Source organism: Watersipora subatra, chromosome 4, assembly GCF_963576615.1.
Source record: "Watersipora subatra chromosome 4, tzWatSuba1.1, whole genome shotgun sequence".
NCBI classification, from domain to species: Eukaryota; Metazoa; Bryozoa; class Gymnolaemata; order Cheilostomatida; family Watersiporidae; genus Watersipora; species Watersipora subatra.
Genome location: NC_088711.1, coordinates 35,239,487 through 35,267,296, shown reverse-complemented (window position 1 = coordinate 35,267,296; position 27,810 = coordinate 35,239,487). Strand labels below are relative to the sequence as shown.

General features: G+C 36.0%; 1 protein-coding gene across 1 annotated transcript; it reads right to left on the bottom strand.

Annotated features, from left to right (window-relative positions):
• Window positions 1-17: 17 nt before the first annotated feature.
• On the bottom strand, window positions 18-27,810 carry LOC137395043 (CTP synthase 1-like). The gene is made up of 12 exons (XM_068081831.1): window positions 27,790-27,810; window positions 22,928-23,100; window positions 20,686-20,856; window positions 19,430-19,530; window positions 18,338-18,538; window positions 16,241-16,321; window positions 10,761-10,918; window positions 9,684-9,816; window positions 8,176-8,359; window positions 3,320-3,523; window positions 1,973-2,125; window positions 18-648 (listed from the first exon to the last, which is right to left on the bottom strand). Exons 2-12 carry the CDS (start codon window positions 23,091-23,093, stop codon window positions 296-298), a joined length of 1,905 nt encoding a protein of 634 aa, XP_067937932.1. The 5' UTR covers window positions 23,094-23,100; window positions 27,790-27,810; the 3' UTR covers window positions 18-295.

Genomic DNA, 27,810 nt, shown 5'->3' with positions numbered 1-27,810 from the left:
ACAAACCTTTTCTATTGTTCATTTTTATTGATTCATGTTCATTTTTAAATGTTACAAAATTAATGTCAATAAAACTATGAAAGAATGATTTCGTCGGAATTATGAGATTCCCAATAATACTTTCAAGGTAGACTAATGAGATTCAACAATAGCTATTAACAACGCATGAGACCCTCAAAACTTATTGAGTAACACAAGTGTGCAAGCTCACAGGATTACCACCATAAGTACTAAATATTACTAATCTAGCAGAATGATCAGACAACTGACAGTTTAGTAGAAGCTGTACTATTAACTAACTGCAGTTAGACTCATGAGAATTACTACTGCCATTTGTGATTGGTCTGAAAGAGTGGCCGTTAGTTGCAGCAACGCCGGACTCCTCATTGGTCAATTTTGACTTTTTACTAGGAGATTGGCCATCACCTGCCTCCATTGATCTTTTTCCTAGTTTTGGACTGCTTCTGATCTCTTCATCAGATGACTCAATGTCAAAGTCTTGCCATGGAGATAACTTGTGGTCTCCACTGATGTACTTGTTAAGCATTTTAGTAGAGGCAAGGATGAGACCGAGGAAAGGTGCAGAAGTCTTGAGTGGCCGAGAGAGATACTCTGGATGGTATTGGACACCGACATAATATGGGTGACCTGTCAAAGTTATTGAAATGGCTAAAAAGGTTCTACCTGGCGGCAACAGTCATGGTAGAGTTGGACAATTTTAACATCACAAAGGTGTAAATGCCTGGTGGGTGAGATTTTTATCACAATACCTGTTTATCATAAGATTACAGATAACAATATTAATAAAAAAAGATGATATTAATACAAAGGCTTCCACATAAGATTAAATAAGCAAAATTAAATTCAAATTTATTTTCATACAAATATAAAGCACACTAAATTTAGTGAATGTTTTAGAATAGTTTTTTTTAATAAGGATGAGAAATGAAAAGTACATGAGGGCGCATAACTCTGTGATCATTTTTTGGGTAATACAGCAGCATATAAAGGGGAACCTTACCTACTCCTACTACAGAATCATAACTGCATAATCTCTGTATGGTTAAAAATGTACAACGTAATTGGTGTGCTGTAAACAGCAAGTGAATAAAGGCCAAATGCAGTGAAACCTCTGCCTACGAAAAACTCAAAATCCAAAGTTTCAAGTTATAAAACATAATTTGGTAGAGATTTTGCTTCGGTTGAGGAAAGATTTCTTCAGATGCAAAGGCTGAGAAGCCTTTCATATTTTGGGCCGTTGGTTTATTTCCTAGGGGTATGATGTAAACTGGCTTCATTTGCTAGTAAAAGTTATTAAACAAGTGTTTTGTTTTCCTTCGTTGTATAATTTGGAATTATCATGTATCATATACAGAGTAGGACAACTTCGGTTTCTAGCCATTCGAGTTCTGTGTTTTTCACATCACGGAAGTTTTTCAGTTTATGCCAATTTGAATATCTTTCTCCTTACATTCTTAAAAACATTTATTTTGAAAAAAGCCGAGACAATACAACGCCCACCTTTTCTGACAGCCGTTCTCCGACTCACGCGATCTTCGCTTAGCCTTGTCTAGACAGCTAACGTCAAAGGTAAACAAACATACTGCTTGTAGTTTTAATTTGTTATTTTTCTGTTTTTCTCCTTTCTATGTGTACTTTTCTATTTTTATGTAGTAATAGCATTCTAATATGTATTCGCTACAGGCTTTTACCATTACATGTATTTATAACTTATACAAATGCTATGTCCGAGTTTTGGAACTAGTTAGGGCAGTTCTATGATAAAATGGGTTTCTACTTATGTAACAGAAGTAGAAGTTCCACTGTACAAAGTAATCAACTGTAACAACTGAGACCTTTTCAGCGGACTATTGAAATGCTTATAACACTTAAACATTCTACTGCTACGCTAAGAGTTTTCATATCCTGACTATTGATTTTTGTTGAAGCTATTAGAAACCTGATTTCTTACCATCAAGTTCAAGAATTTCCATTCTCTCCCCCTTGATATCTTTGCCAACAAACTTGAGTCCAGCCTTCTCCAGGTCCGGCACCTTTTCCGGGTTCACCTCATATCTGTGTCGATGTCTTTCTTGAATCTCTGACTTTTTACCGTATAGCTTGTCTATAATAAATTAATTCCTATAAAATATCAAACACAATCCATGGAATATATTTACTCCTTGACTTTTAATCTTCTTCTCTATGGGCCAATATAAATAAGACACCATTATAACTTTAGCTTGGCAAGAAACTGCAACTTTGAAAGGGATGCAAACCACCAAGTTGTCGATTATACTTCCATTTAAAGACTAAAGTCTATAGAATTAGCAAAGAAGGCTCTTCTACAATCTTCTTATGGATTGGCTAAAGCTAACAAAGATTTACTATCATAAGTTAGACATGGGCGGATTCAAACATCCATCATGGCCAACAACGCTGAAGAAGTCAATTTTGAATGTAAACGTGTACATGCTTGGTTAGTCCTAGTATTGATTAAGAGGTGCTTTAAAAAAGCCATGCTATATGTACTATGTATTATATCATATATATATTTATATATATTAACGATATGTACTAGTATTAACATATCAGCTGTTATAATAATAAGTACTAGTGTCAACACATCAGCTGTTAAGATAATATACACTAGTGTTAACATATTAGCTGTTAAGATAATATATACTAGCATTATCACATTAGCTGTTATAAAATTTTTAGTATTACAAAGCAAAGGGTTGATCAGAACTTTGACATACGAATTTAATCACTTACAACTGGAGATTTGTAAATCAAAACTCAGGTATGTTGTGGAAAATAAATGGTCTTATAAAAATACTTTATATTTTGTTCAATTATTTACGGAGCTAAATATATTAATGACAAATACTTTAGTTAATTACATATATAAATCAAGTTGTCACAGTAATAATTAAGTAAATTTTCATCGTCAACCCTTCCGCTACTGAGTGCATACGACTGTGAATTGTCCAGCCGTACGCACTGTTGCAATTTTTACTTCAACTTAAAAAGTTTAAAGAGATTTCGGATGCTATCTGTTGTACATCAATTAGCATGTTGACATAAATATTTGCTAAAATTTGGAATCGTATGTCGAAAAATTCTTATATAATGATCTAAATCAAGACTTAAATATCTAACAACTATTATAAGCCAACAAACACATTCACAAGTTGAGGATCATTGTGATATTATGTTTAAAATCTACTAACTTTTAATGAGTTGTTGGCTAATGAAGGTAAAGAAGCCATGCATAAAACATGGGCGATAAGACAGAGCAGCACTGGTCAAAACTCACACATGATTGAATCTTTATCCTTGATGACTGTGGTCCTAAGACCTAACCTCATTGTACCTCCCATCTGACCTGTGTTGAACTCGGGCATATCGATAACCATTGGATGTTTCGTTCCGCTATCCACCTCAGTAGAGTGCGCATCTTTCCATCCCAAAACATTTCTGGCAAACTCTATAACTGCGCACTGCATACCAAGACACACACCTGTAGAGTGACACAGACATCGAGAGGACAAAAATTAACTGCACACAATTATTGGCTATCTTGAACCATGGCAACTGAATGTAGGTTGTTTGTGAACACTTTTTATAAGAGACGAGTTTACTAAATAAACCTTAGAATAAGAGTCACTAAAAGTCTTAGCCACTGAGATCTAATGAAGGAATATAACTGGCAGGTGAACAGCCTTGATTTAAGGTTATAACGCTGCAACTATCCTTTGAAATAGCAAAAAGAAATCACATGTTACTGTAGAATTTTGCCAAGCCAAGTAACAAGTATTCCCTACTAAACAATAACCACGGTTTTATGCTTCGAATTGCCTGTTGCTGACGAATTCGCACCTAGTCTCGATGACTTGGAGTTGCACTATAAATATTTCCAAGATTCGCGATGTATCCCTCAAAACAAAACTTGTTGAAGTAGACTGCCTTTCAGATCACGATCACTCTTAAATTCATGTGTAGTCTACTAGTCAAACTAAAAAGTAAGAATTTTGGCATCCTACGATAAACCCATCCTTAATATGTAAATATTAATGTGAAGGAAAAAAAGTCAAGCAGAAACAGTAGTGAGTAGCAGTAGAACGCTTTCATAGCAGAGACTCGGGTGGCTGTGTGCTAAAATCTTTTTACCTCCACTGGGGAGAGCTTAGCATGTTATGTTTTCGCACCCACCTAGAGAAGCAAAATGCGCATCAAACGGACGCGGATTTTAGCGTTTCTATGATTCTGGGTGGAAGCAACTCCAAAACTATTCGAAGCATGAAAAGTGAAAACGCAGTGATTGATATACACCTGTGTTACATGGACTGCTCGTAAGGGGATTCAGTTTGGCGCACACCATATAAGAAAGCTTTTTTCAGAGCACTTGCTGACAGCTAAAACACAAACCTTGGATCCATTCATATGAGAAAAGAAAAGTGGTGTTGCCATCGCTTTTCAAGTTACCGAGCAGCTTTTTGCAGTCAATGTTCTTGTTTCACTATGTTATTTTATTCAGCTACAAATCCGCCATGTTTGATATTATTGGCAATGCCATACACTTACCTTCGGGAAAACTCACAATAAACAGCTAATGTGTCTTGAATAAAATAAAGCCCAGACTCTTGAGTCTTTTTCATTTTCAAGCCAGGATTTAAGCCAAATCTTAACCTGCTAACCACGTTGAAATTTAGGATACGAGCTACTGTTTTGGAGACATCACGACTAGTTGGGGTGCATAAAATGAGAACAGCTATATATTACATGTCCTGCATCAAGCGCTCTTAAGGTCAAGGACAAAGTGAAAGTTAGCCAAATATCTCTGATTTTGTCCTTCAAGAAAACAACCTTTAAATTTGAAGTGAAAAAATACTAGTTTGTTGCTTAAATTATATTTCAAAATATATGTATTCTCACAGAAAAAGTTTCTCTTAAGAAAATACTGTTTTAGTTATGGCATTGCGTGTGTGTCACATGATATTACGAGTGTGCCACACGATATTATGACTGTGTCACACGATATTACGAGTGCGTCACACGATATTACGAGTGAGCCACACGATATTACGAGTGTGTCCCCTTCAAGCCTTTCTCCTCAACATGCATGAGACAAGTTCATCTGTCACTAAGGCAAGGTCAATAATATATTTTGTCTATATTTGTTTTTATGATACGTTGGAATTCAAATACTGTATTTTTCGGACTATAAGCCGCACCCCTATATAAGCCGCACCCCTATATAAACCGCATCCCTATATAAACCGCATCTGCTTTATTTTACAAAAAACGATAATAAAACAATACATAGGCCACACCTTTTGTATTGGCTGCAGGACTCAGGACGGTGCTTTTTAACGTGGCAGCAACTTTGCTGTTTAAAACGAAACTGCCTAACGGCAATGTTTCATATTAACCGACGCTTTTTAACCTAGTGTAACCTGTACCATTAGGCACTGTTTCGTATTTTCTTTCACCGCTAGATGCGCACTAACCGAAGATTCTGGTTAATGCGCCCTAGCAGCAAAAGAAACAGCCACAGATTAGCCGCACCCTTATATAAGCCGCATGGCTCAAATCACGAGAAAACAGTAGCGACTAATAGTCCGAATAGTAGGTATATATAAGTATTCATTCAAAGACATACACATTTCGCAATGTTGGAGATACACTTTTTGCCTGGAATGGTCATATTTAATTAGATTAACTCTATTGACATACGGAGTAGATGTACAAGCTTGACCAAGGAGTCAACAAAACTCATATATCAAAGTTTTGGTGTATCTTTACCGATATAATGTTGGAATACAAATCAATGTAACCCAGAGTAAACATATACAAGCTAAAACATTGCATTCTTTGTTAGGATTTATGTGAAGCAGACTGTTAATCAGTGTGAAAGAAGAGAAAAATAATTTGTGACTAAAACCTGAAGCAACTCACTAAAAAATCATTCGTTTAACTACAGTAATACTTCAACTTACAAGTGCTCCAACGTACGAGAAACTTGAGATACAAGCCAGCTTTCAAGCAAGTTTTAGCACTAACATACGAGCCATGTTTGAGATACGAGCACTTGAGGCAGTTGCCAAGTATGCCGGAGGTGTTTTATTAGAACAGCATCACTCTGTATTTTTCAACTGCTCAGGTTATACTGTTGTACCGTGTTTTTTGTACACGATTTTCTGTGCAAAATTATGTGAATTAAAAGTACTGTGCGTAGACCGAAAGTTTGCCAGTAAAATTAAAGATAATACAAATAAAAAGCAAATGATAACAGTCGATATTAAACGGAAAAGTATTAAAAAATATGCGAAATGTGTATGCGTGATTCAGATAGCTCGGCAATATGACAGAAATACATTCATAGTTATCAACAGAAGGATTATATTCAGGGCATTTAGTTCGCAAAAGGACTAACCATAGTTTCTAAACGGTGCAGCGATCTTCACGACCGCTGATGGCATTGGACAAACAATTGGCCGGTGACAGCGTAACTGAAACGATGCTATGTGAAAAAGCCGGCGCTATCTATCCAAACTGTTTAATAGACATTCGGACAAGTTGGCTAGTAGTCGTGCGTTAACCATTTGTGACGACACCTGTGTTCGTCCTAATCGCAACATGTTGCAAGGGCGACAAAGGCAAACGTCCTTAGATAGGTTTATCTTAAAACGGCCGGCTAGTCGTGGAAGCGAAAAAAAGGAAAAATTTCTCGCTAACCGGCGAGAAATTTTAAACTATGAACGCCGAAGAAATTTTAATTACGTTTAGTTGAAAATGAAAGTTTGCTTTTAGGTTTGTTTCTAAGTTTGTCTTTTAACACTTTGATAAAACTAAATTTATCAAAGTCAACTGTTGTAACGAAGGATAACTTATATCTCCCTCCCTGGCGAATGTGAGTGTTAACTGCTATTGTATGTATTTAATTTTACATTTTAATTAATCAAATTTCCTTGCATTATTTTTTATTTGTTGCTTTTTGAAAGCATGTAGTACGTAAGGACAATAGCCAACATGTTCTTTCTGTTACAACATCTTGTTTTGAGTGTTTTATTTGCTTTTTTTAGAGTATGGAAACCAATCAATATATATTTAATTGTTCTATATATAAATGAATTGCACCAACATGCGAGTAAATTGACATACGAGCTCAGTCTCGGAACCCATTAAGCTCGTAAGTTGAAGTATGACTGTACAAGTTCAAGATTACCTCTTCAGAATACTTTATCGGCACTTGATATAACTGTCACTGATAAACTAAAAATTGAAAATCTCAATAAATTTTAGAACTGACTATGCAAACTTGCGTGTAGCACAAAAGAGTACTGAGAAGTTAAATATAAAATTGAATAGCTCAACTAAATTGCTGAATAGCTATTTAGTTGAGCTATTCAGCAGTGAATAACAAACTGAATAGTTCAATAACTAAAAAAAATATTTGTTCTTTTTCGAATACTTATGCAATATAAATTTCAGTGTCTACTCTACCTTTAATATACATGTATAAAGAGAGTTCATGGTTGTGTAGTGTTTCACATAAGTAATGCTATCCGCATCTTTTGTTTGCATACAGAAATCCAGCTAACGCGTACCGACTCACAACCTATGGCGCTCGCTGTAGGATTAGTTTTATTACTATCTTATGAGCAACTTTCATTCATGTGGGTGCTCCTCAAAAGCTTGACCATTTTTGTGGATCAGCTATAATCTGATATTTGGGGGCACCTGAGCAGTTCATGTAACATCGGTAATAAAATACAATTACCATAATAACTTTATATACATGTATATATATAAAAGTAAAGTAACTATATATACTAATATTATACTAATATATACATGTATATATTAGTATAATATTAGTATATATAGTCAACTTACCCATTACTGAATACAGTTACTATTTACTTTTCATAACTAATAAAAACGAGAACTGAGGTCAAATAGTTGAAAAGTGCCAAGTAACCATGTACCACTATAATAAGATGGTGGCGACCGATGAGAAGAATATGTGGCGTGTCCCAACCGAACCGAACATCATTTGACAGCAGTACTTGCCAGTTATGGGCTTTGATAAAACAAACTGCTGAACAGTATCAATACGATACACCTGGAAAACTAACACCTGTAGAATCCTAAGCCTCTTTAACTCACCGAGGAAAGGCACATTCCTAGTTCTTGCCCAATGACAGGCCAGCATCTTCCCTTCAAGTCCTCTGATACCAAAGCCTCCAGTTACGATGATACCATTGGCACTGCACAGACTCTGCCAGGCCTGGTGATATTTCACTGGATCTGAAGCTTTTGTCTCCTCAATCAAGTCATCAGCTTCCACATACTAAAGTGAAATTGCTTTGATTGGGATAACTTCATATTTTGTGTTAACTCAAAGGTCCATGGAGGCTAGTTGAGTTGAGAGCAAATACTCATAACATGGAGGCTAGTTGAGCTGAGAGCAAATACCCATAACATGGAGGCAGGTTGAGCTGAGAGCAAATACTCATAACATGGAGGCAGGTTGAGCTGAGAGCAAATACTCATAACATGGAGGCAAGTTGAGCTGAGAGCAAATATTCATAACATGGAGGCAGGTTGAGCTGAGAGCAAATACTCATAACACGGAGGCAGGTTGAGCTGAGAGCAAATACTCATAACAGGGAGGCTAGTTGAGCAGAGAGCAAATACTCATAACAGGGAGGTAGGTTGAGCTGAGAGCAAATATTCATAACATGGAGGCAGGTTGAGCTGAGAGCAAATACTCATAACATGGAGGCAAATTGAGCTGAGAGCAAATATTCATAACATGGAGGCAGGTTGAGCTGAGAGCAAATACTCATAACATGGAGGCAAGTTGAGCTGAGAGCAAATATTCATAACATGGAGGCAGGTTGAGCTGAGAGCAAATACTCATAACACGGAGGCAGGTTGAGCTGAGAGCAAATACTCATAACAGGGAGGCTAGTTGAGCAGAGAGCAAATACTCATAACAGGGAGGTAGGTTGAGCTGAGAGCAAATATTCATAACATGGAGGCAGGTTGAGCTGAGAGCAAATACTCATAACATGGAGGCAAATTGAGCTGAGAGCAAATATTCATAACATGGAGGCAGGTTGAGCTGAGAGCAAATACTCATAACATGGAGACTAGTTGAGCTGAGAGCAAATACTCATAACAGGGAGGCAGGTTGAACTGAGAGCAAATACTCATAACACGGAGGCAGGTTGAACTGAGATCAATATCCCATGAATACCAAAAGGGTATCATGGGATATTGTACAATGATATACAAATAGGTAGATACAATGATGTACAAAGGTACATCATTGTATCTACCTACTGATATGAATGAGAGACTAAATGCTGACGAATAAGAACATTTTTCACCCTTTTCATGTTGTTATTTGAGCCAAGTTCAATCTAGTCAAACCAAGCAAAAGATTTGCCTTCGAAACAAGTGAAAAATATTTTAACTTCGACCAAAATCTAGTATTGAGCCTGTAATACAGAGTATACCAAATTGCCTTTATCACAAGCATCTAATAAGAGTACCATCAGCCGCATTTAAAAGCATAAACTTGTATTGTTCAGCCTAAACTGGATACGGTAAACCATCACACACACGCACTAGTATTTAGTGCGTTTAGTTGAGCACATGCAGTGTACCTTTAGTTGTAGTTTATACTGGCAGTAGAGAGAAGCATGCTTCAAGGCTTTGCTGACAGAGATGTAGGCATCTTCCAAAGATGTGTATTTACCAACTAAACAGATGTGTACATCCTTGTGAAGTCTCTGGTCTCTACAGCGATTCAAAGCAGCCCAATTTCCAATAGGAATGACAAGAAAGGTCATAACGAGTTTAGCTCAAATGGCTTTGCTTATTACCAATGGTGCCCAAAGTAACAAACAGAGAGCCTGGCTATACACATGGGTAGTGCAGATATTGGTGATGATTGTAACAGAAATTTGAGAATACTTTCTAATCTTTGCTATAATAAGAGCCGGCTTCGTTCTTCGTAAGTTACTGTTGAATGTTGGGAAAAGTGATAGCATAATACTTCATATTCGAACTGACAACTTTCAGTGTGACAGACCGACACTCTAACTACACCAATCATCCACCCACTCAGATTCCAAAAGAATTCTACGTATTATTAGAGCTTACGATCTGTCACAGCACACTGAACTGCCTGGATACTAGTATCAATAATATCAATAATCAATAATATCTGTAACATTTACTGGAAATTCGACGCCTGATCTAATTTAAGGAAACATTCTAACTAGGCAGGTGTCTGTCACCCTCCATTTTTGTAAGTATGTGTTATAAAAATACTACAGATAATCAAATGCAAATAGAATTACTATACTCCATCACTGTTAGAGCTAGTAATTGTTCTCAGAGTATGTTTAACGTATGCTGATATCTTAGCAACGACCTTCCCACAAACAAATATGAAAAAAAAAACAACATATTTGTTCAGCGACAGCGTGCTGAACAATACCTCACTGCCGCGCATCACATCGTTCTACTCTACAACCAGTCGATTCAGTCGTTAACATCTGATTTCGAATGAGAAATGTAAGACATGGAAAGATTCGACACATGAACATTTTAGAACTTCCTGTTAGGAAACAATATACCATTCACAGAAAAGATGCAGACAAAACTCTCCAATACACTGTTGGTGTTTTAAAAGACTAGTAATCAATAAGAAATATATTTGATAAAATTTGAAATACCGTTCAGCAAGTTCCTTCCACTTGGACATCATGAACATGGGCTGGGATGGCGAGGAGAGTCCTAGCTTTAGGCGTTTGTCAAACACAGACATAATTTTCTGCTCTTCAAATAGCCCTGGCACCTCATACACGGATGCGCAGTCTCTCACGCAGACTACCTAGCGAAAGGATATGGTGGATACGATATAATTCTTATGCTTCAAACCATTCTATCCTTTTTATGTATGCTATGTGATTGGGACAAAATTCACGCTCGCAAGTGATCAAGTGGCTTTCAGAGCAAATGTTCATGATCCAATCTTAGGCAGTGCGAGTCGATTCGCTGCAGGACATTTACCACGCACTCACGCACTACTAGGTTAAACTGCTGTACAGAATGATTCTGTTTACACATGGAGCTAGAAAGAAGTTACCTCAGTTTACTCACAGGCAGTCATGTACAGATTACACTTGAAGACTCTCAAGTGACTGACTCACCAAGAAAATGTTGGATTAATTATGAATCACTATAATCTTTATTGAACAGAAGTAGTTGTCCAAAAGACTACTTTCAGAAGCCAACATACGATTTTATAACTTAGAAATGTATGAGTATGACAAAAGACTTCCACAAGTTTTAACATAGAATATTGTTGTATATGAATCAGTTAAGATTGTGCATGCGGCTGTATCACATTGCAGGAACTCGGGATACATGTATGGGTCATGGCTAGAAATTAAGGAAGCTTCAAGCAAAAGCCTATAGAGTAATACTTCAACTTACGAGTGCTCCAACGTACGAGAAACTTGAGATACGAGCCAGCTTTTAAGCACGTGTTAGCACTAACATACGAGCCACGTTTGAGATATGAGCACGTGAGTCAGTTGCCAAGTATGCCGAAGGTGTTTCATGAGAACAGCATCACTCTGTATTTTTCAACTGTTCAGGTTATACTTTTGTACCGTGTTTTTGTGCGCGATTTTCAGTGCAGAATTATGTGAATTAAAAGTACTGTGCGTTGACCGAATGTTTGCCAGTAAAATGAAAGATAATGCGAAGAAAAAGCAAATGATAACAGTTGATATTAAACGGAAAATTATTGAAAAATATGCGAAATGTGTATGCGTGATTGAGCTAGCTCAGCAATTTGACAGAAATACATCCACAATTATCAAACAGAAGGATTATATTCAGGGCATTTAGTCTGCAAAAGGACTAACCATAGTTTATAAACGGCACAGCGATCTTCACGACCGCTGATGGAGAGACTGCTCAGGCATTGGATAAAAGATAAACAATTGGCCGGTGACAGCGTAATTGAAACGATGCTATGTGAAAAGGCCGGTGCTATCTATCAAAACTATAAAAATAGACATTCGGACAAGTTGGCTAGTGGCCGTGCCTTAACCCTTTGCGACGACACCTGTGTTCGTCCTAATTGCAACATGTTGAAAGGGCGACAAAGGCAAACGTCCTTAGATAGGTTTATCTTAAAACGGCCGGCTGGTCGTGAAAGCGAAACAAAGGAAAAATTAGCTAACCAGCGAGAAACTTCAAACTATGAACGCCGAAGAAATTTTAATTACGTTAAGTTGAAAATGAAAGTTTGCTTTTAGGTTTGCTTCTAAGTTTGTCTTTTAAGACATTGATAAAATCCAGATTTATCAAAGTCAACTGTCGTAATGAAGGATAACTTATATCTCCCTCCCTGGCAAATGCTAGCGTTAGCTGCTATTGTAGGCCTATGTATTTAATTTTACATTTTAATTAATCATATTTCCTTGCATTATTTTTTATTTGTTGTTTTTTGAAAGCATGTGGTAAGTTAGGACAATAACCAACATGTTCTTTCTGTTACAATATCTTGTTTTGAGTGTTTTATTTGCATTTTTTAGAGTATGGAAACCAATCAATATATATTTAATTGTTCTATATATAAATGAATTGCACCAACATGCGAGCAAATTAACATACGAGCTCAGTCTCGGAACGCATTAAGCTCGTAAGTCGAAGTATGACTGTAGAAGGAATTTAAAGGTGCTTATACGAGGGGTGATCATAAAGTTCCTGGAATCGTTTTCCTAGTCAAATATAAGACCGTGTGCAGTTGTTTTGATTGTTCCATGTTGCTAAGCAGCAGGGGTTTCCCCATAGCCAAAGTTTTACGCTTGTCAGAGCACCCGCAATGAAGTTATAGTAGGCAATGTCAAGGTCATTTTTTATCGTTCGTCGGATTTTTCGAAAATGAATGAAGTAGAAGAACAACGCGTTTGTGTAAAACTTGGAAAGTCCAATGCTGAGATGCTCCAAATGTTGCGGATATCTTATGGAGACTCTGCCCTAAGAAAACAGCCTGTTATGAATGGCACAAAAGATTTAGAGAGGGAAGAACAAGTACTAAAGATGATGACCGCATGGGCAGACAGACCGGCAACTTCAAGGACCACAACTGCCACAGACCTTGTGAGGCAGCAGGTGATGGGAGATAGGCGATTGACTATACGGGAAATATCAGCAGAAAGTAGGCTTTCTTATGGTACACGTCATCTTATTCTTACTGAAGATTTAGGCATGAGAAGGATCTCTGCAAAGATGGTACCAAAACTACTCACTGACGACCAAAAAGAAAAAAGAGTTAGCTGTTGTATCGAACTAAAAGATGCTTTAACACAAGATCCCGACTTTATTTCAAAAGTTGTGACTGGGGATGAAAGTTGGGTCTATGGATATGACCCAGAGACCAAATCACAAAGTTCTCAATGGAAATCCCCTGGCTCTCCTAGGCCTAAAAAAGCTAGAATGTCTCGCTCAAATGTAAAAACGCTGCTGATAACATTTTTCGACATTAAAGGTGTGGTACACTCTGAATTTCTGCCACATGGTCAAACTGTGAATCAGCATGTGTACAAAGACATTCTGATAAGACTTAGAGACAGTATCAGAAGGAAACGTCGAGATTTGTGGCTCTCAGGTGACTGGTACCTACACCATGACAATGCTCCGGCTCACACCTCATAGATGGTACGTCAGTATTTGGCAAAAAAAAAGGCGACTGTGCTTAACCATCCACCTTATTCACCTGATTTAGCACCATGTGACTTCTACCTATTCCCCAAAATCAAATTGACAATGAAAGGTGAAAGATTTGACGACATACCAACTATTCAAGAAAATGTGACGAGACAACTCCGAAGCCTCACAGAAAGTGATTTCCAGCATTGCATGGATCAGTGGAAACACAGATGGGACAAGTGCATAGCAAGCTCAGGCGATTACTTCGAAGGGGACAGATTAAATTAGGTAATTACGATGAACGGTTTTTGTGTACTGACACAATTCCTGGAACTTTACGATCGCCCCTCGTATGCGAGTAGTAAGTGGCGAGTTACATAATAAATACCTTTTTTGTTTATTGTACGCTTGAAAAAAATTTAAATTTATGTCTCTCAACCTAGATTTTGCACAATTAATACATTTGAGAGCTGGCAACTACAGCCTTTTACAGTCATACTTCGACTTATGAGCTTAATGCATTCCGAGACAGCTCGTATGTCAATTTACTCACATGTTGGTGCAATTTATTTATATATAGAACAATTAAATATATATTGATTGGTTTCCATACTCTAAAAATGCAAATAAATCACTCAAAACAAGATATTGTAACAGAAAGAGCATGTTGGTTATTGTCCTAACTTACCACATGCTTTCAAAAAGCAACAAATAAAAAATAATGCAAGGAAATGTGATTAATTAAAAAGTAAAATTAAATACATACAATAGCGGCTAACACTAGCATTTGCCAGAGAGGGAGATATGAGTACTATATTACTTTACTACTACTTACCTTCATTACTAGTTGACTTTGATAAATCTGGATTTTATCAAAGTCTTAAAAGACAAACTTAAAAGCAAACCTAAAAGCAAACTTTCATTTTCAACATAACGTAATTAAAATTTCTTCGGCGTTCATAGTTTGAAGTTTCTTGCTGGTTAGCTAATTTTTCCTTTGTTTCGCTTTCACGACTAGCCGGCCGTTTTAAGATAAACTTACGGTATCTAAGGACGTTTGCCTTTGTCGCCCTTTCAACGTGTTGCGATTAGGACGAACACAGGTGTCGTCATGAAGGGTTAATGTACGACCACTAGCCAACTTGTCAAAATGTCTATTTTTATAGTTTTGATTGATAGCACCGGCCTTTTCACATAGCATCATTTCAGTTACGCTGTAACCGGCCAATTGTTTAGGTATCTTTTATCCCATGCCTGAGCAGTCTCTCCATCAGGGGTCGTGAAGATTGCTTCGCCGTTTAGAAACTACGGTTAGTCCTTTTGCGAACTAAATGCCCTGAATATAATCCTTCTGTTTGATAATTGTGGATGTATTTCTGTCATATTGCTGAGCTAGCTCAATCACGCATACACATTTCGCATATTTTTCAATAATTTTCCGTTTAATATCAATTGTTACCATTTGCTTTTTCTTTGCATTATCTTTCATTTTACTGGCAAACTTTCGGTCTACGCACAGAACTTTTAATTCACATAAATCTGCACTGAAAATCGCGCACAAAAAACACGGTACAAAAGTATAACCTGAGCAGTTGAAAAATACAGAGTGATGCTGTTGTCATAAAACACCTCCGGCATACTTGGCAACTGACTCACGTGCTTGTATCTCAAACATGGCTTGTATGTTAGTGCTAAAACTTGCTTAAAAGCTGGCTCGTATCTCAAGTTTCTCGTACGTTGGAGCACTCGTAAGTTGAAGTATTACTGTAATGTTTATTTGTTAATATAGGGTAAATATATCTGGCAACAAGTTATAAGTTATTTCAACATATAAAATTGCAGCAAGCACAATAGACCAAAATATTTTAGCAGCACATTGCTAAAATATGAATGATCAACTATTCTGTTTATATTAAGTCCAACTGCTACTACAATTGAAAAACTCATGCTAAAAATGTAACGGATAGTTTTATCTCGATGACAGAATACTCGTAACCAGAAAGCAGAGGCCTGCACTTTCTTCTATACAATTATTATCCTCCTATTAAGCAAAAGTAAATCACAAAGACCTGAGCCAGCTAAAGCAAATTGCTTGTAGCAAACTCCGAGTCGTCTGAAAGATTTTGTTTCTTTGCTACCATCTCATATTCTACTCAAGACAGCAACAGCTCCAATGCTATTATATTTAAGCAAACAAGGATTGTTCTAAATTTGATTCTTTAGAGATTTTGTTGCGACGAAGCTGGGAGTTGGATATTCTTAAAATGATTATTTAAAATGAAAAATACTTTTTGATTGCATATTCTGCATAGATGTGAGAGTAGTTTAGATAGATGCACTAACAAGTGTGATTCAACCCTTATACAATAGTAATTGCTCCAATTATTAATATGTAACACTTATAGCCGGATGCTAGTACATGAACTCAAGCAGAAATGTGTCACTTGAGTTCATGTGTACAAGATTTCAGATCAATTGTTCCACTTACTTGTTCCCTCTCCAAGTTGGCAAACATGGCAATCTTATGTTTAGCGGATTCTTGTATTTCTGTTGAAGATCTGCAAAACACCTAAAAAAGAGCAATTTACAACCCAAACTATACATCGAAAGATAACCTGTTACAATAACTGAATCATGGGTAGATTTGAGTAATCCCATTCATAAGACCAGCAATTCATTGCAGAGCCCAAAACCTGCCAAACTCCTCAAAGCACATAAATAACAAAATTTTTGTATCATATATTTCATACATCAGTTTTGACTTTTGAATGAGCTATTGTTTGACATGGTGAGACAGACATTGGTTGATGTTTATAGGATTTCCCCAGAGCACTGCCACAGAGACGCAGAGTACAGACTCGAAAATTGTGACATCACAATATTCATATTCGGTGTTGTGTACTCTTACTGCTTATTTTATTGCTTACCACTTATCTATAATAAATAACTCAGATTCCAAGCACCATACTACATGTATGTTTTCTCCGAGTTATTATGCACTAGCCCTCTCTTTCTATTGTGATGTTGAGGAGCATGACTGAGACTAATTAATTTCAAGCATTGTGTGATCTCGCGAAAGTGGGATTGACACATATTCCTAAGGCCACAAAACTGCAGGTCACAATTTAATTGATGTGATTTCATTACCTTTATCAACGACAGTATATTTATTGAAGCATAGTTAATTAACCCAGAACATGTGTTTGTATTGGTCGGGCATTAGCACCATCCTTGGGCATTGTTGATTATCTAGAATCCTAGTTTATTATTAGCGCTCTCTGGGTTTAACAGCACCAATTGTCACAGAAAAGCGCAGCCTCAATGGCAGCGAAAGGGATCGACTACCTAAGGCTAAATAAATAATTATGACGTCACATCGTGGGAACCACAACCAAGTGTTTTTTTTATTGCAGGACATACTTTTGACACCCTGTTTTTCATAGTTCTAAATAATAATTCTTTGTGTATTGAATATAGGCTCATTCGAAAGCCAAGACGCTGATGTATTGAGCTATATAATAACAACATTATGTAATTCATGTGCTTTAATAAGTACTGCTTTAATAAGTACTGTGATTATACATCGAATAAAGCCAGATACCTTATATATAACTTACGTAGAAGGCTACCTGGAGAGTTATATATAAGCCAGATACCTTATATATAACTTACGTAGAAGGCTAACTGGAGAGTTATATATAAGCCAGATACCTTATAACTTAAGTAAAAGGCGAGCCGGAGAGAATTAAAATTCAAGTAACAAAAAACTAATTATTAATATTAATAAAGTATTGACTAACGTGAAAAGTTAGTTTTTGATACTTTACTGTAACAGCAGCGGGCAAAGGGTGTAATGTAAGTAGTTACTCTAACTTGAAATATGTAAATATATAGTTTTAACATAATTACATTATTTGGGTAGTCTTATATTTTATTGCTCTTCATTCGCTTCACTTTCATTCAAAAAACAGCTATATTTTGAGAAACTGAATTTCATGTTGGGAATTATTTTGAGTGGAGAATCACGTCTGCTGGTATTTTACATCGTCTGCTGGAAAATTCTTATTTTGGAGTAGAAGTGATCTTAAGTAGAAGTGGAACTCAATATTATTTATTGTTTACTTTTTTTTTAATTTTACCAACTTTTTTATGTTTTTTTTTACAAAAAAGACGTAAAGGGTTATACACACGTCAGCAAATGTAGATCCTTTTCAAATTGTGGATATCTACACATGTACAAGGTAGCAAGTGGAAAAAGGAGTAATGATACAAATGTCTTGAAATTTGGTGATTATGGAGAAAATACTCTGCTGCAGATTGTCTCTTGAGAACACAATTTAATAAGCCTTCCAAGTGCAAAGTGGAACAGATGGAACTATTCAAGTGGATTAGCATATGAAAACCCTTGCAATATCAAGTATCCATGACTGCTAGCAGGCAGATCAAGACTCACAAAAGCCAGTAGAAATCATAATATGGAATCGCTAGTCAGGAACAACTATGGCTACAAAAGAGAATGCAAAGTAGAAACACTCCAACTAAGCAAGATGTACGACTGGCTATCGACCTGATCTTAGCGACTTACCATGTCAGGCACAAGACCGAGACCTCTCAGCTCATGTAAAGACTTCTGGGTAGGTTTGGTCTTGTGCTCTCCTGTTGTTTTTGGTGCAGGTACGAGGCTTACGTGAATGTTACAAAAGTTTTCTCGTTTCACTCGAAATTCAAACTGTCGGAAAGCTTCTATGAATGCCATACTCTCAATGTCGCCAACTGTGCCCCCAAGCTAGCAAAGATAAACAGCATGTGATCGCTTAGTTATGAGTTTACGAAATGCAGCAGCCTCTACTATATCTCCAGTTTATATCATTCACCCAACTGACAGAAAACTACAAGGACGACTATGTAACAATTTTATGGAAATTTATGAGATGCGTTCTCATCCTGGGTGACCAATGTGGACTATGGCTGCGCTAAACAGTACCTCTGCGAGTGTTATCACATTGTATTTGCTATTATCCTGCAATGACTTTAAAGCGTTTTGAAACATGTTTCAAAATTATTTATATTCAAATATTATTTATAAAAGTTCTCATGTTTACACTGCCTACAGAGTGTACATTACATGACTGACACAAGTACTCATGTATGTAGCATCATGTACTCATAATAACTGATAGTATATAGTATATATAGCATAGTATATATTTTTTCTTGTGGTTATACACAGGCCGACGCTACTAAAGGATGCATAACGATGACAAATAAATTGATCAATGAATACTGCCCTCAGTCATGATATTATTATCATCAGAATATTTATTATCAACAATCAATGGATTATCAACAATTTGCGATAGAGATAACCTTTGTACGGCCATTTGTACTGCTATACATTTGCTCAAGGAATAAGTGCTACATAGTAACGATGAAAACACACAAGAACATAAATACTTGTCTGACAAGTGACATATCCAACTACAGAGCAAGATTGGGTTCCAACGAATGCAACAGTTCTACATCTACCAATGAAAACCAACAAGTTAATTTCGACACGATTTATTGACAATGCATTGTCAATGTGCTGGCTAGCAAACGAACCATTTTGTAGATGTTAGTAGCCCGACCTTAGCACACATGCACTATTATGAAACTAACAAATATGATATTGACAAACCTCAATGACACAAACATCAGGAGGACTGTCCCCACCATCAACCGGGATGCGGGCGACGCGTTCCACCCAATCCTGAATAGAATTAGTTACGTGAGGAACAACTGAAACAAAACCATGTGATAACTTCAATAGAAGTCGCTCTTTATGTATGAAGACTTACAAAGGCAAAAATGGCTATACGACATACTATACGACACGAAATACTATACGACACACTACATGACATACCATACGACATACCATACGACATACTATACGACACACTATACGACATACTATACGACACACTATACGACATACTATAAAATCATGAACTCGCAGACATCTGAGACAAGCTATGCTGAAAAGGATGTGATATCGTAACTGATAACTGATATATTCGACAATTCATTAGTGGCAAACCTCAATTTATGATCACTTCTATATAAGAATATTTTGACATATATTGAACAAACACTTGTCTCGACATAAAGTGTGCTGGCTTTCAAAACATTTCAGCTTCGCAAATAAGTACATACGCACACAATTATTTTTCAGTTAAGTTTTACATGGTTCGAATGATATTAAACAGTTTTTCATACCATTCTTTTTAGTTTTACAATCAAGGATCTCAAAAAGACCAGTGCAAATGGTAATAGTAGTAGTAAAAATGCCGAAGGACGTCTTTGTAACATATAAAATGTGAGGAAACATTTTCAAATCCTTAAAAACTCTCCAAAGTCATCTCATAGTTATAGCGAAAAAGAAAGTACAGCCGATGCAATGAGAAACAACCTGAAATGAGTGTAAGTGAAAAGGCTGACCGTGAATAATTGAAAAATAATAAAAGATTCCAAATACAAAAAATATAAATAAGTTGACTAATTTCAAATTCGCTTAGTCTATGTTATACTAGTTCCATATTCATATCACTACCTTTACCTCTATACTGCCCGACTCCTGTATTGCCCAGGCTACACATGTTATCAGTGTAAAGGTCATTTGAAAATAAGAGCATGTTTATTGATTATCACTTCATTAACTCAGCTTTTAGTTCTTTGTACATTTTCATATAATGGATTTGTTTTAACGCTATATGTAATTACTAGCAGTATTTATCTTCAAGTTTCTTGGTACAAATTAAATGAAATACAACGCAAATATCGGAATAGAGTAGCTTGACATGTCCAAGTTTGGTTGTACATTTGGTTGTTTAACATAATGTTTACAATACTATGTTATATATAATATCCATAACTGGATAAGTCATGCTGTACCTTGCACAGTTTTGCCGAGATAATCTCCTTTCCTCTCCTTGCTGATTACCTGCTGGTAGATTTTACCAGTCGTGATATTGTTGTCCTTCCCCAGTGTAACATCCAGAAACCGCTCATAATTACCCAAGTCCAAGTCAACTTCCCCGCCATCATTCAAGACATATACCTCTCCTAGTAAACCGAACACAACACATAAGAGGTGTCACCAGGAATCACCAGGTTGCATTACAAGAACAACAACTGTAAACATGTTATTAACTCTAAAGACACGCTTCGCAAAATTTGACAACTAAATATGAAAACAGAAATGAACCATTTACATTAAAAAATACAAGTCGAAAAAAAATTATTGGAAATCGATAGTTTTCCAAACCAAAAGCACAAAATTGTAGCTTTGCGATCTTTACTCAGTAATGAGTCCTAATTCATTGATATATGTTGATACATATCTCAAGGTTCTCCCCAAGAATTGTAATCTAAGGGAGGAGGGTTCGAGTCTGAGACGGAAGCCCAGGGAGGGCGCTCTGCAACTGCACCTACTATTGCTACTGAATAACCTGATGAATAAAGGCTATCAATGCTTTGTGCAGAAAACTAATACCCTTGTTCTCATTTTCAATAGGTGAATTGGCACTAATAGTAATCGATGTATCTCCATTCTTTAATAACCATTTACTCATCAAAATAACAACATAATGAGACAATTTATATTGGTACATACCCAATGGAAACAAAACAGTAGCATACTCAGGAAGAAAAGCAAACTCACATAATATGGCGATGCAAAGTTATAAAACAAACATGTTTCAATTTGACCCTTTTGACCCTTTCATGATGGATCCTGAAAATTTCGGGTATTTGCCCTGAAAACAAATCACAAAAGTTTCGTGATTAGATAGACCCTTTTAAAATTCTTTGGATAGTTTATATATTTGTATTATATCAACTGATTTTCAGCTTGGGTTAACACTAAATACTCTGCACTAACATAAAGATATTCTTTGTGATTAGTACACATGTGCAAGCAGAAATACTAACTTTAATAAACAATTTGTTTTGATGCCGATATCGACTAGTTCTGCAGAGGAAATTTTAGGTTAAAAGACCGTGAGAATGACATTGGAAGCTCATATAAAAGTGAATCATGTGAAAGTGAGACTGAAACTGGTAATGGCGGTGCAGAAGCTAACTGTACTAAATAAGTTATGACGGGAGACGGATGGACAAAAGAGGGACAGTCCGCCCTTCAATCCTATCTGCTGAGAACCTTGATATAAATATACATGTGCAATATGATTGTAATGAAGCTACGTAACTCTTTCACTGCAGAATATTTTGCTCGTTCTGACGGAATTAATTCATGGTGAAAATTTTTCGCTGACGTAGGCTACACTCGATATTTTTACTGTGAAAACTGAAGTTTCCGTCATAGAGCTATAACTTGAGGTTTTTTGGAAACAAGAGAAAATTCTGCACAAGAATCAATGCAATTAACAAACTAAAGACGTTTACTAATTTTTAGCTTAGTGAAACCAGTTGCAAAAAATGCTACTGCAGTTTGACCAAAATACAGACCCTATTCTCTAACATGAATATATAGCGACAAATATAAATGTTGTCGCTGCGGAGCAAAGGTTCAACCACAGTCTAAACGAACGATTTTCGCTGCACATTTGTTATTCCATTTAAGGTTGCTGTGGTCAGACGACCCATCAGCTTCAGCTACAATACCTGGGATATTATACTGACAGCTGCACAGATTTACATTGATAACTTACCAAGGTTTAAAAAATCAAGATTTTTTCCAACCTCAAGTAAAACCACGTAAAGTGTTTGTTCTAAGAAAAATCATTCGAGTCATCTATTTAAGTTGTTCAAGTAATTTATCAAGTCGTTCGAACATTTTTATGTTCATACTTGATTTATTGACTTAGCAGACAAAATACTTCATTATAATTGCTCAATGTCTTTAATCAATTGAACTAGACACAGAATCTACATTTTAAAGTGGAGGGTGAATCTGTAAACAATCACATTATTTGAATGTAATCAATCTAATTTATTAATGCATTTTATCTACATTATGTAAATAATATAAATAAATACATTAATAAATTAGATTTATTAATGTATTTTATTTACATTATGTAAAGGCATGCCTGAATTGGATCTCAATCAACTAGAAGTGAATCGAGAGATGAAACGTGAAGAAAAAATATGTCTGCCTAAAAATAATTCTTACCATGCTCGTATGGTGAAAATGTGCCGGCGTCAATATTTATGTATGGGTCTATCTTGATGGGAGTAACTCTGAGGCCATGAGCTTTGAGTAGGGCTCCGAGGCTGCTAGCAATTATTCCCTTGCCAATACCGCTGATAACACCACCAGTTACAAGGATGTACTTCATCTTTACCCTGCAACATAATTCCCTTAAAGTTATGAAAGTGTTTGGACACACATAGAAATGTTTTAGAAAAAATGAAGTGGATACTGAAAGTTGGTATCGATGTCCTTAAAAATGAACTTGAGCAAAACTTTAGTAGATTTATCAGAAAGTATTAGTATGTTTCTACCATTTGCGATTGTTTTTGATGTTTGAGGTGATCTGACTGCCAGGATGTTTCAAGATTAAAATCGACAAAACTTGATCGCTGTTAAAATGCTCAAATCAAGCAGCAGTGAGATTACCATAAAACCTGTATTTGAACGCCACCTCTATTTGAACGCCACCTCTATTTGAACGCCATCTCTATTTGAGCGCCACTATAAAAGTTGGGTTAGAAAATAGAGCGCCACCCCTTAATTGAACGCCACTTCTATTTGAATGACACTTCTATGACCATAGAAATAATTAGTAACTGTATCAGACTAGTAGTAATTCCTTTTTTAACGCGGTCTTGATACTTCGATGTACGCAGAAAAGGTTTTCACATTTACGATGGAATCTGTGCTAGTCCATATTGCGAGTCTAACATTTTGAGGTTATTTCAATTAAACGCGGTTTCTCTTTAGTTGCGCTAGAAGTTTCTATTCAAAATGGCATCGCCTAAAAGTTTTGCTCTGCTAAAAGATTGTTTAGAGGCTAATATTGACTAGCTCAGCTGTGCAGAAGACGGTTTGAGGTCGGAAGATATGTGGGAGGTATTGAACAGCCGGAAGAATATCAAATGGTTCCAAACTGACGCAACAATCACAACTGGCCGAGCAAACAAATGTTAATATTTGTTTTGAAAATGTTAATTTGTGTTGCTGCCTGTATTATAATTATGGTTTGTTTATGTCACTTGTTCTCTAATATATATTTGTAGCATTTGATAGATTATTATTATTATAAGGCTTATAAACTTGCAGATTTATAGCATATTATTTTATAGCATGATTGCGGTAATCTGAATTCGTCTTGCAATGGATTGACACCCGCAACTTGTTCTAATGCACATAAAAAGCCAGATTTGGCTGCAAACTGTAGCAAACATATAGATGAGTGCAATGAGCTTTTATACAACCTTGTTAAATATACATAGTTATAAAATAAAAATTGAAATTATGCCTTCAAATTTAAAATCAAATAAAAAACTTTATAGCTCCAACAAATTGCAATGCAGGCTATAAGATCATCGTAGGTTAATGGTAAGCAATAAATATCAACTGGTAAAAATATGTAACAGCTTCTTCATGCATATCTATTTAAAGATCTACGACAAGGTGGAGGGAGGTTAGCAAATTCCTTGCATCCAAATGGGTTAATGTCGCAGAGCCCGCAGGAGAGCGCAAAATATAAGCGACATCATTCGCCGGTGAAAGGGTTAAATTTATCATCTCAACACTGACAAAGTGTTTAAAAAATGCAACTTCACCTTTTATTTGAATATCACCTCTAATAAAGCGCCACTTTAAGGGAAGGGTTGAGCGCCATGGCATTCAAACGAAGGTTTTACGATATATTCGATACTTTCGCAAAAAATGTGCTAAAATTTTGAACAAGTTCATCTTTAAAATGCTTAAAAGTGAATCCTGTTTCCAATTTGAATGAAGAGAAGATTCTAGCAGTTTGTTTGACTATATGCTATATTTGACCCCACAAAAAATATCATATTCCTATTTTTACTACCCATAAGTTATAAGAAATAGAAAAACATGACGGACCCAGCCATCACAGCTGATGAAGTCTTCTGACCAAATAATATTAGTCATTAAATCTGACTAACTAATAAATACTAGTGAAGGTAGACCTAATTGCCTGAAAAAGGTGGCAATCCTGGGCTAGTTTGACAGTCACATCGGTAAGAATGAGAGGACTGCATACATACTGTCATGCAACATCAAGGCTCTACTGGTTTGTTCCTAGGTTCACTAATAGCTAGGGCCATGCACCTCAAGCAAAAACTCATGCTTTCCCATTGCTTCTAAACAAAGCTCACATGACTAAAGCAGGAGTCAACCAATAAACACTTTGATGACCAAGAAAATCAGGTCAAGCTTACAAAGAAAGTCATTGTCAGAAGATAAATACAGCGCAGCAATTACATAAAACGTATTCATGAGTTGACTGACCTAAAGGAAGATAACTATTGGCAGAAAATTATTCTTATGTACGGCGGTTTTGCGAAATAGTTTTAGAGTAATTTTAATACAATTCTATCATTAGAAAAACCTTTATTTGTCACATTCCTCATAGAGAGACAATCGATTTGTCACATGTCTACTACCAAACCAGCCTTGTCATCCATTATCACTTGATATGGCTCACCTCAATGTCTGTTTCAACAATTTAGAGTTGTGAAACAAGAATTGTTTTTATTTTCATACAGTTCTTTTATCCTTTTGATTTGCATCAAAACCAAATAAAGATTTGATTGCCTTGATCTGTTCTTCACACAATGGAGTATTCTAACACTTAACTACGCATTTTAATGCTGCCTAATCAATACAATGTATGAGTGTATACGACGAAAAATTGAAAAATCAGGTCAAACACAATTCTAGTGCATCTAAAAATAAGAGATCTTGCATATTCTACTTTTTGTAATATTTAAATATCGTAAATACATTCAAAATTAAAACTCGAATAAGTATTTCAATTGCAATATAATATTGCTCATAATAACAGACAGCCGCACTACTACAGTTGACTACCGGGTTACGGTATCCCTGTCTTATGTTTTGTTGGCCTTACCGGAACATGAAGTTTCTCCGGCCCTTCGTTACGACATTTTCCTCACCATTCGACATCAACAAAAATGTTTCTCGAAACTCAAATTTGGCGATTGGTGTGCTGCAGACATAAGAGTCACGAAGATGCCGATATGCTATTCGCCGAAATCTCTTCCATAACGCTTGAATGAGTTACGATGATGCTCTATCTCAGTTCAGCATTCTTCAGGTTTCGTAAAGGCTTCAACTTGCGTGAGTGAAATGATATCGAATTTATTGTGCATTTCAGTGTTTAATTTAATATTTACTATAAACTTTAATTCATTATATATAATTAGATAACTTCAATTCGTTAGCCATGGGTCCTAAGATTGATAATGATGTTAAAAGGAGAAATAAGAAAGTGACATGTACATAGTAATGTTACATTTTATTGCAGATCATAACCACTAAAGAGATAACTACAGTTATTAAGGTTAATATGCTATTTTGTTATTAATTTTTAATATATACAGTACGTATATGAAAACTTGATGCTTTTTTTACTGGGGGTGTTTGCATTAGATAATTACGACGGGTTCTTATACCCCTCTCTATGACATTTTCCCTTTACGATCCCAACACCAGAATGAATTATTGTTGTATGACGGGGGTACACAGTATTTTTAAATTTCTTAACGTAGGTATCTAAAAAAATTAGGTTTTAATAACAATGTACCGGAGAAGTAAATTAATAGTAGGATTTCTTTTCATGAAGAATATTGGAATATCTTAATAGGCTTCAACAAAAGGTGGAAAGAATCTTATACAAATGAAAATGATGCTGTAGTAGTGCATAAAGTAGTAACAAAGTTGTATATGCAAGTGAATGCTGAAACAGCATTGGTCATTGACCTGTACCATTACTCCGGCCCAAATGTGGAGAATGAGTATAGAGTACACCATGTGAAAATAATAATTAATATTAATAATATCAACAAATGGATGATCTACTAAGGGTGTAAAATTTCATTTTAAAATATGTTCCGAATTTACTATTATTCTACAAAAGGGTTGCTAGTAGGAAACTCAATACTGTGCCTAATTTTGCATATATTCCAAAGAAACTAGTAAGTTAAATTTCTGTGTTCAAATTGTTTTATCAATGGCTTGCCTAGTATAATTAAATATCTGTGCATAATATATTGTTCTCAAACGGTTTTATTCAAGGTAAAATTTTATAACTGGATCAACGTAATAGAATTGTGGTTTTTGAGCATATCACAACTTGAAAATATAAAACGGTTGCTGCGACAGCTTGCAGAGACGTCCACACTCTCCGACCCACTAATATTTCCATTTTCGCTTCAAACCACGAGTCTGTAAAATGAGAGAGGTGTGGTGTTCCTATCGCATGGTGCGGGAATAATTGGAACTATTACAACCTTAGGATGAAAGTGGCAAGGTACAGACTTCATTCCCAATGAGCTCGCATTTACTATTGGTCTTAATGCAGTGCCGGTAAAAACAAAAAATCAAGCCAAGAAAATAAAGTATTATTCCGGTCAGACCTGCCAACCCAAAAGTGGGACAATGCGTGAGAGTTGGTTTTGGGGCAATTGATGTATCAATGATAGCATATATAAAATTGCGGAAAAAAACTCGCGCATTTTCATTTTTTCTTTAGGTGGATGCGTGAGTCTCACGCCTAATGCGTGAGAGTTGGCAGGTATGATTCCGGTGTATGTGACTGGGTTTAGCTAGCGTGTTCAGCAAACGTGGTGAGTGTTGAAATGAACAAATGTGTCGTTTAATTAGAGAACACTAGATAATTTTATAAAACTATATATATTGTATTTGTAAATTGCAGTTTTAAACAAATAGTGTTACATAAAAATGCTCTAGTGAAAAGGCTAGATACCGTGCGAATAACCAAGTGCGACTTACTTTTCCACGTGAGGTGGTCTTACCTGTCGATTCACGTGTTTTTG

Coding starts and splice junctions, on each gene's coding strand:
- LOC137395043 (XM_068081831.1), bottom strand. CDS start 23,093: ATGAAGTACATCCTTGTAACTGGTGGTGTTATCAGCGGTATTGGCAAG. Junction 20,857..22,927: donor ATTTTCACCATACGAGCATG/GTAAGAATTATT, acceptor TCGGTTTACTAG/GAGAGGTATATGTCTTGAAT. Junction 10,919..16,240: donor CCAACTTGGAGAGGGAACAA/GTAAGTGGAACA, acceptor TCCTTTCGCTAG/GTAGTCTGCGTGAGAGACTG.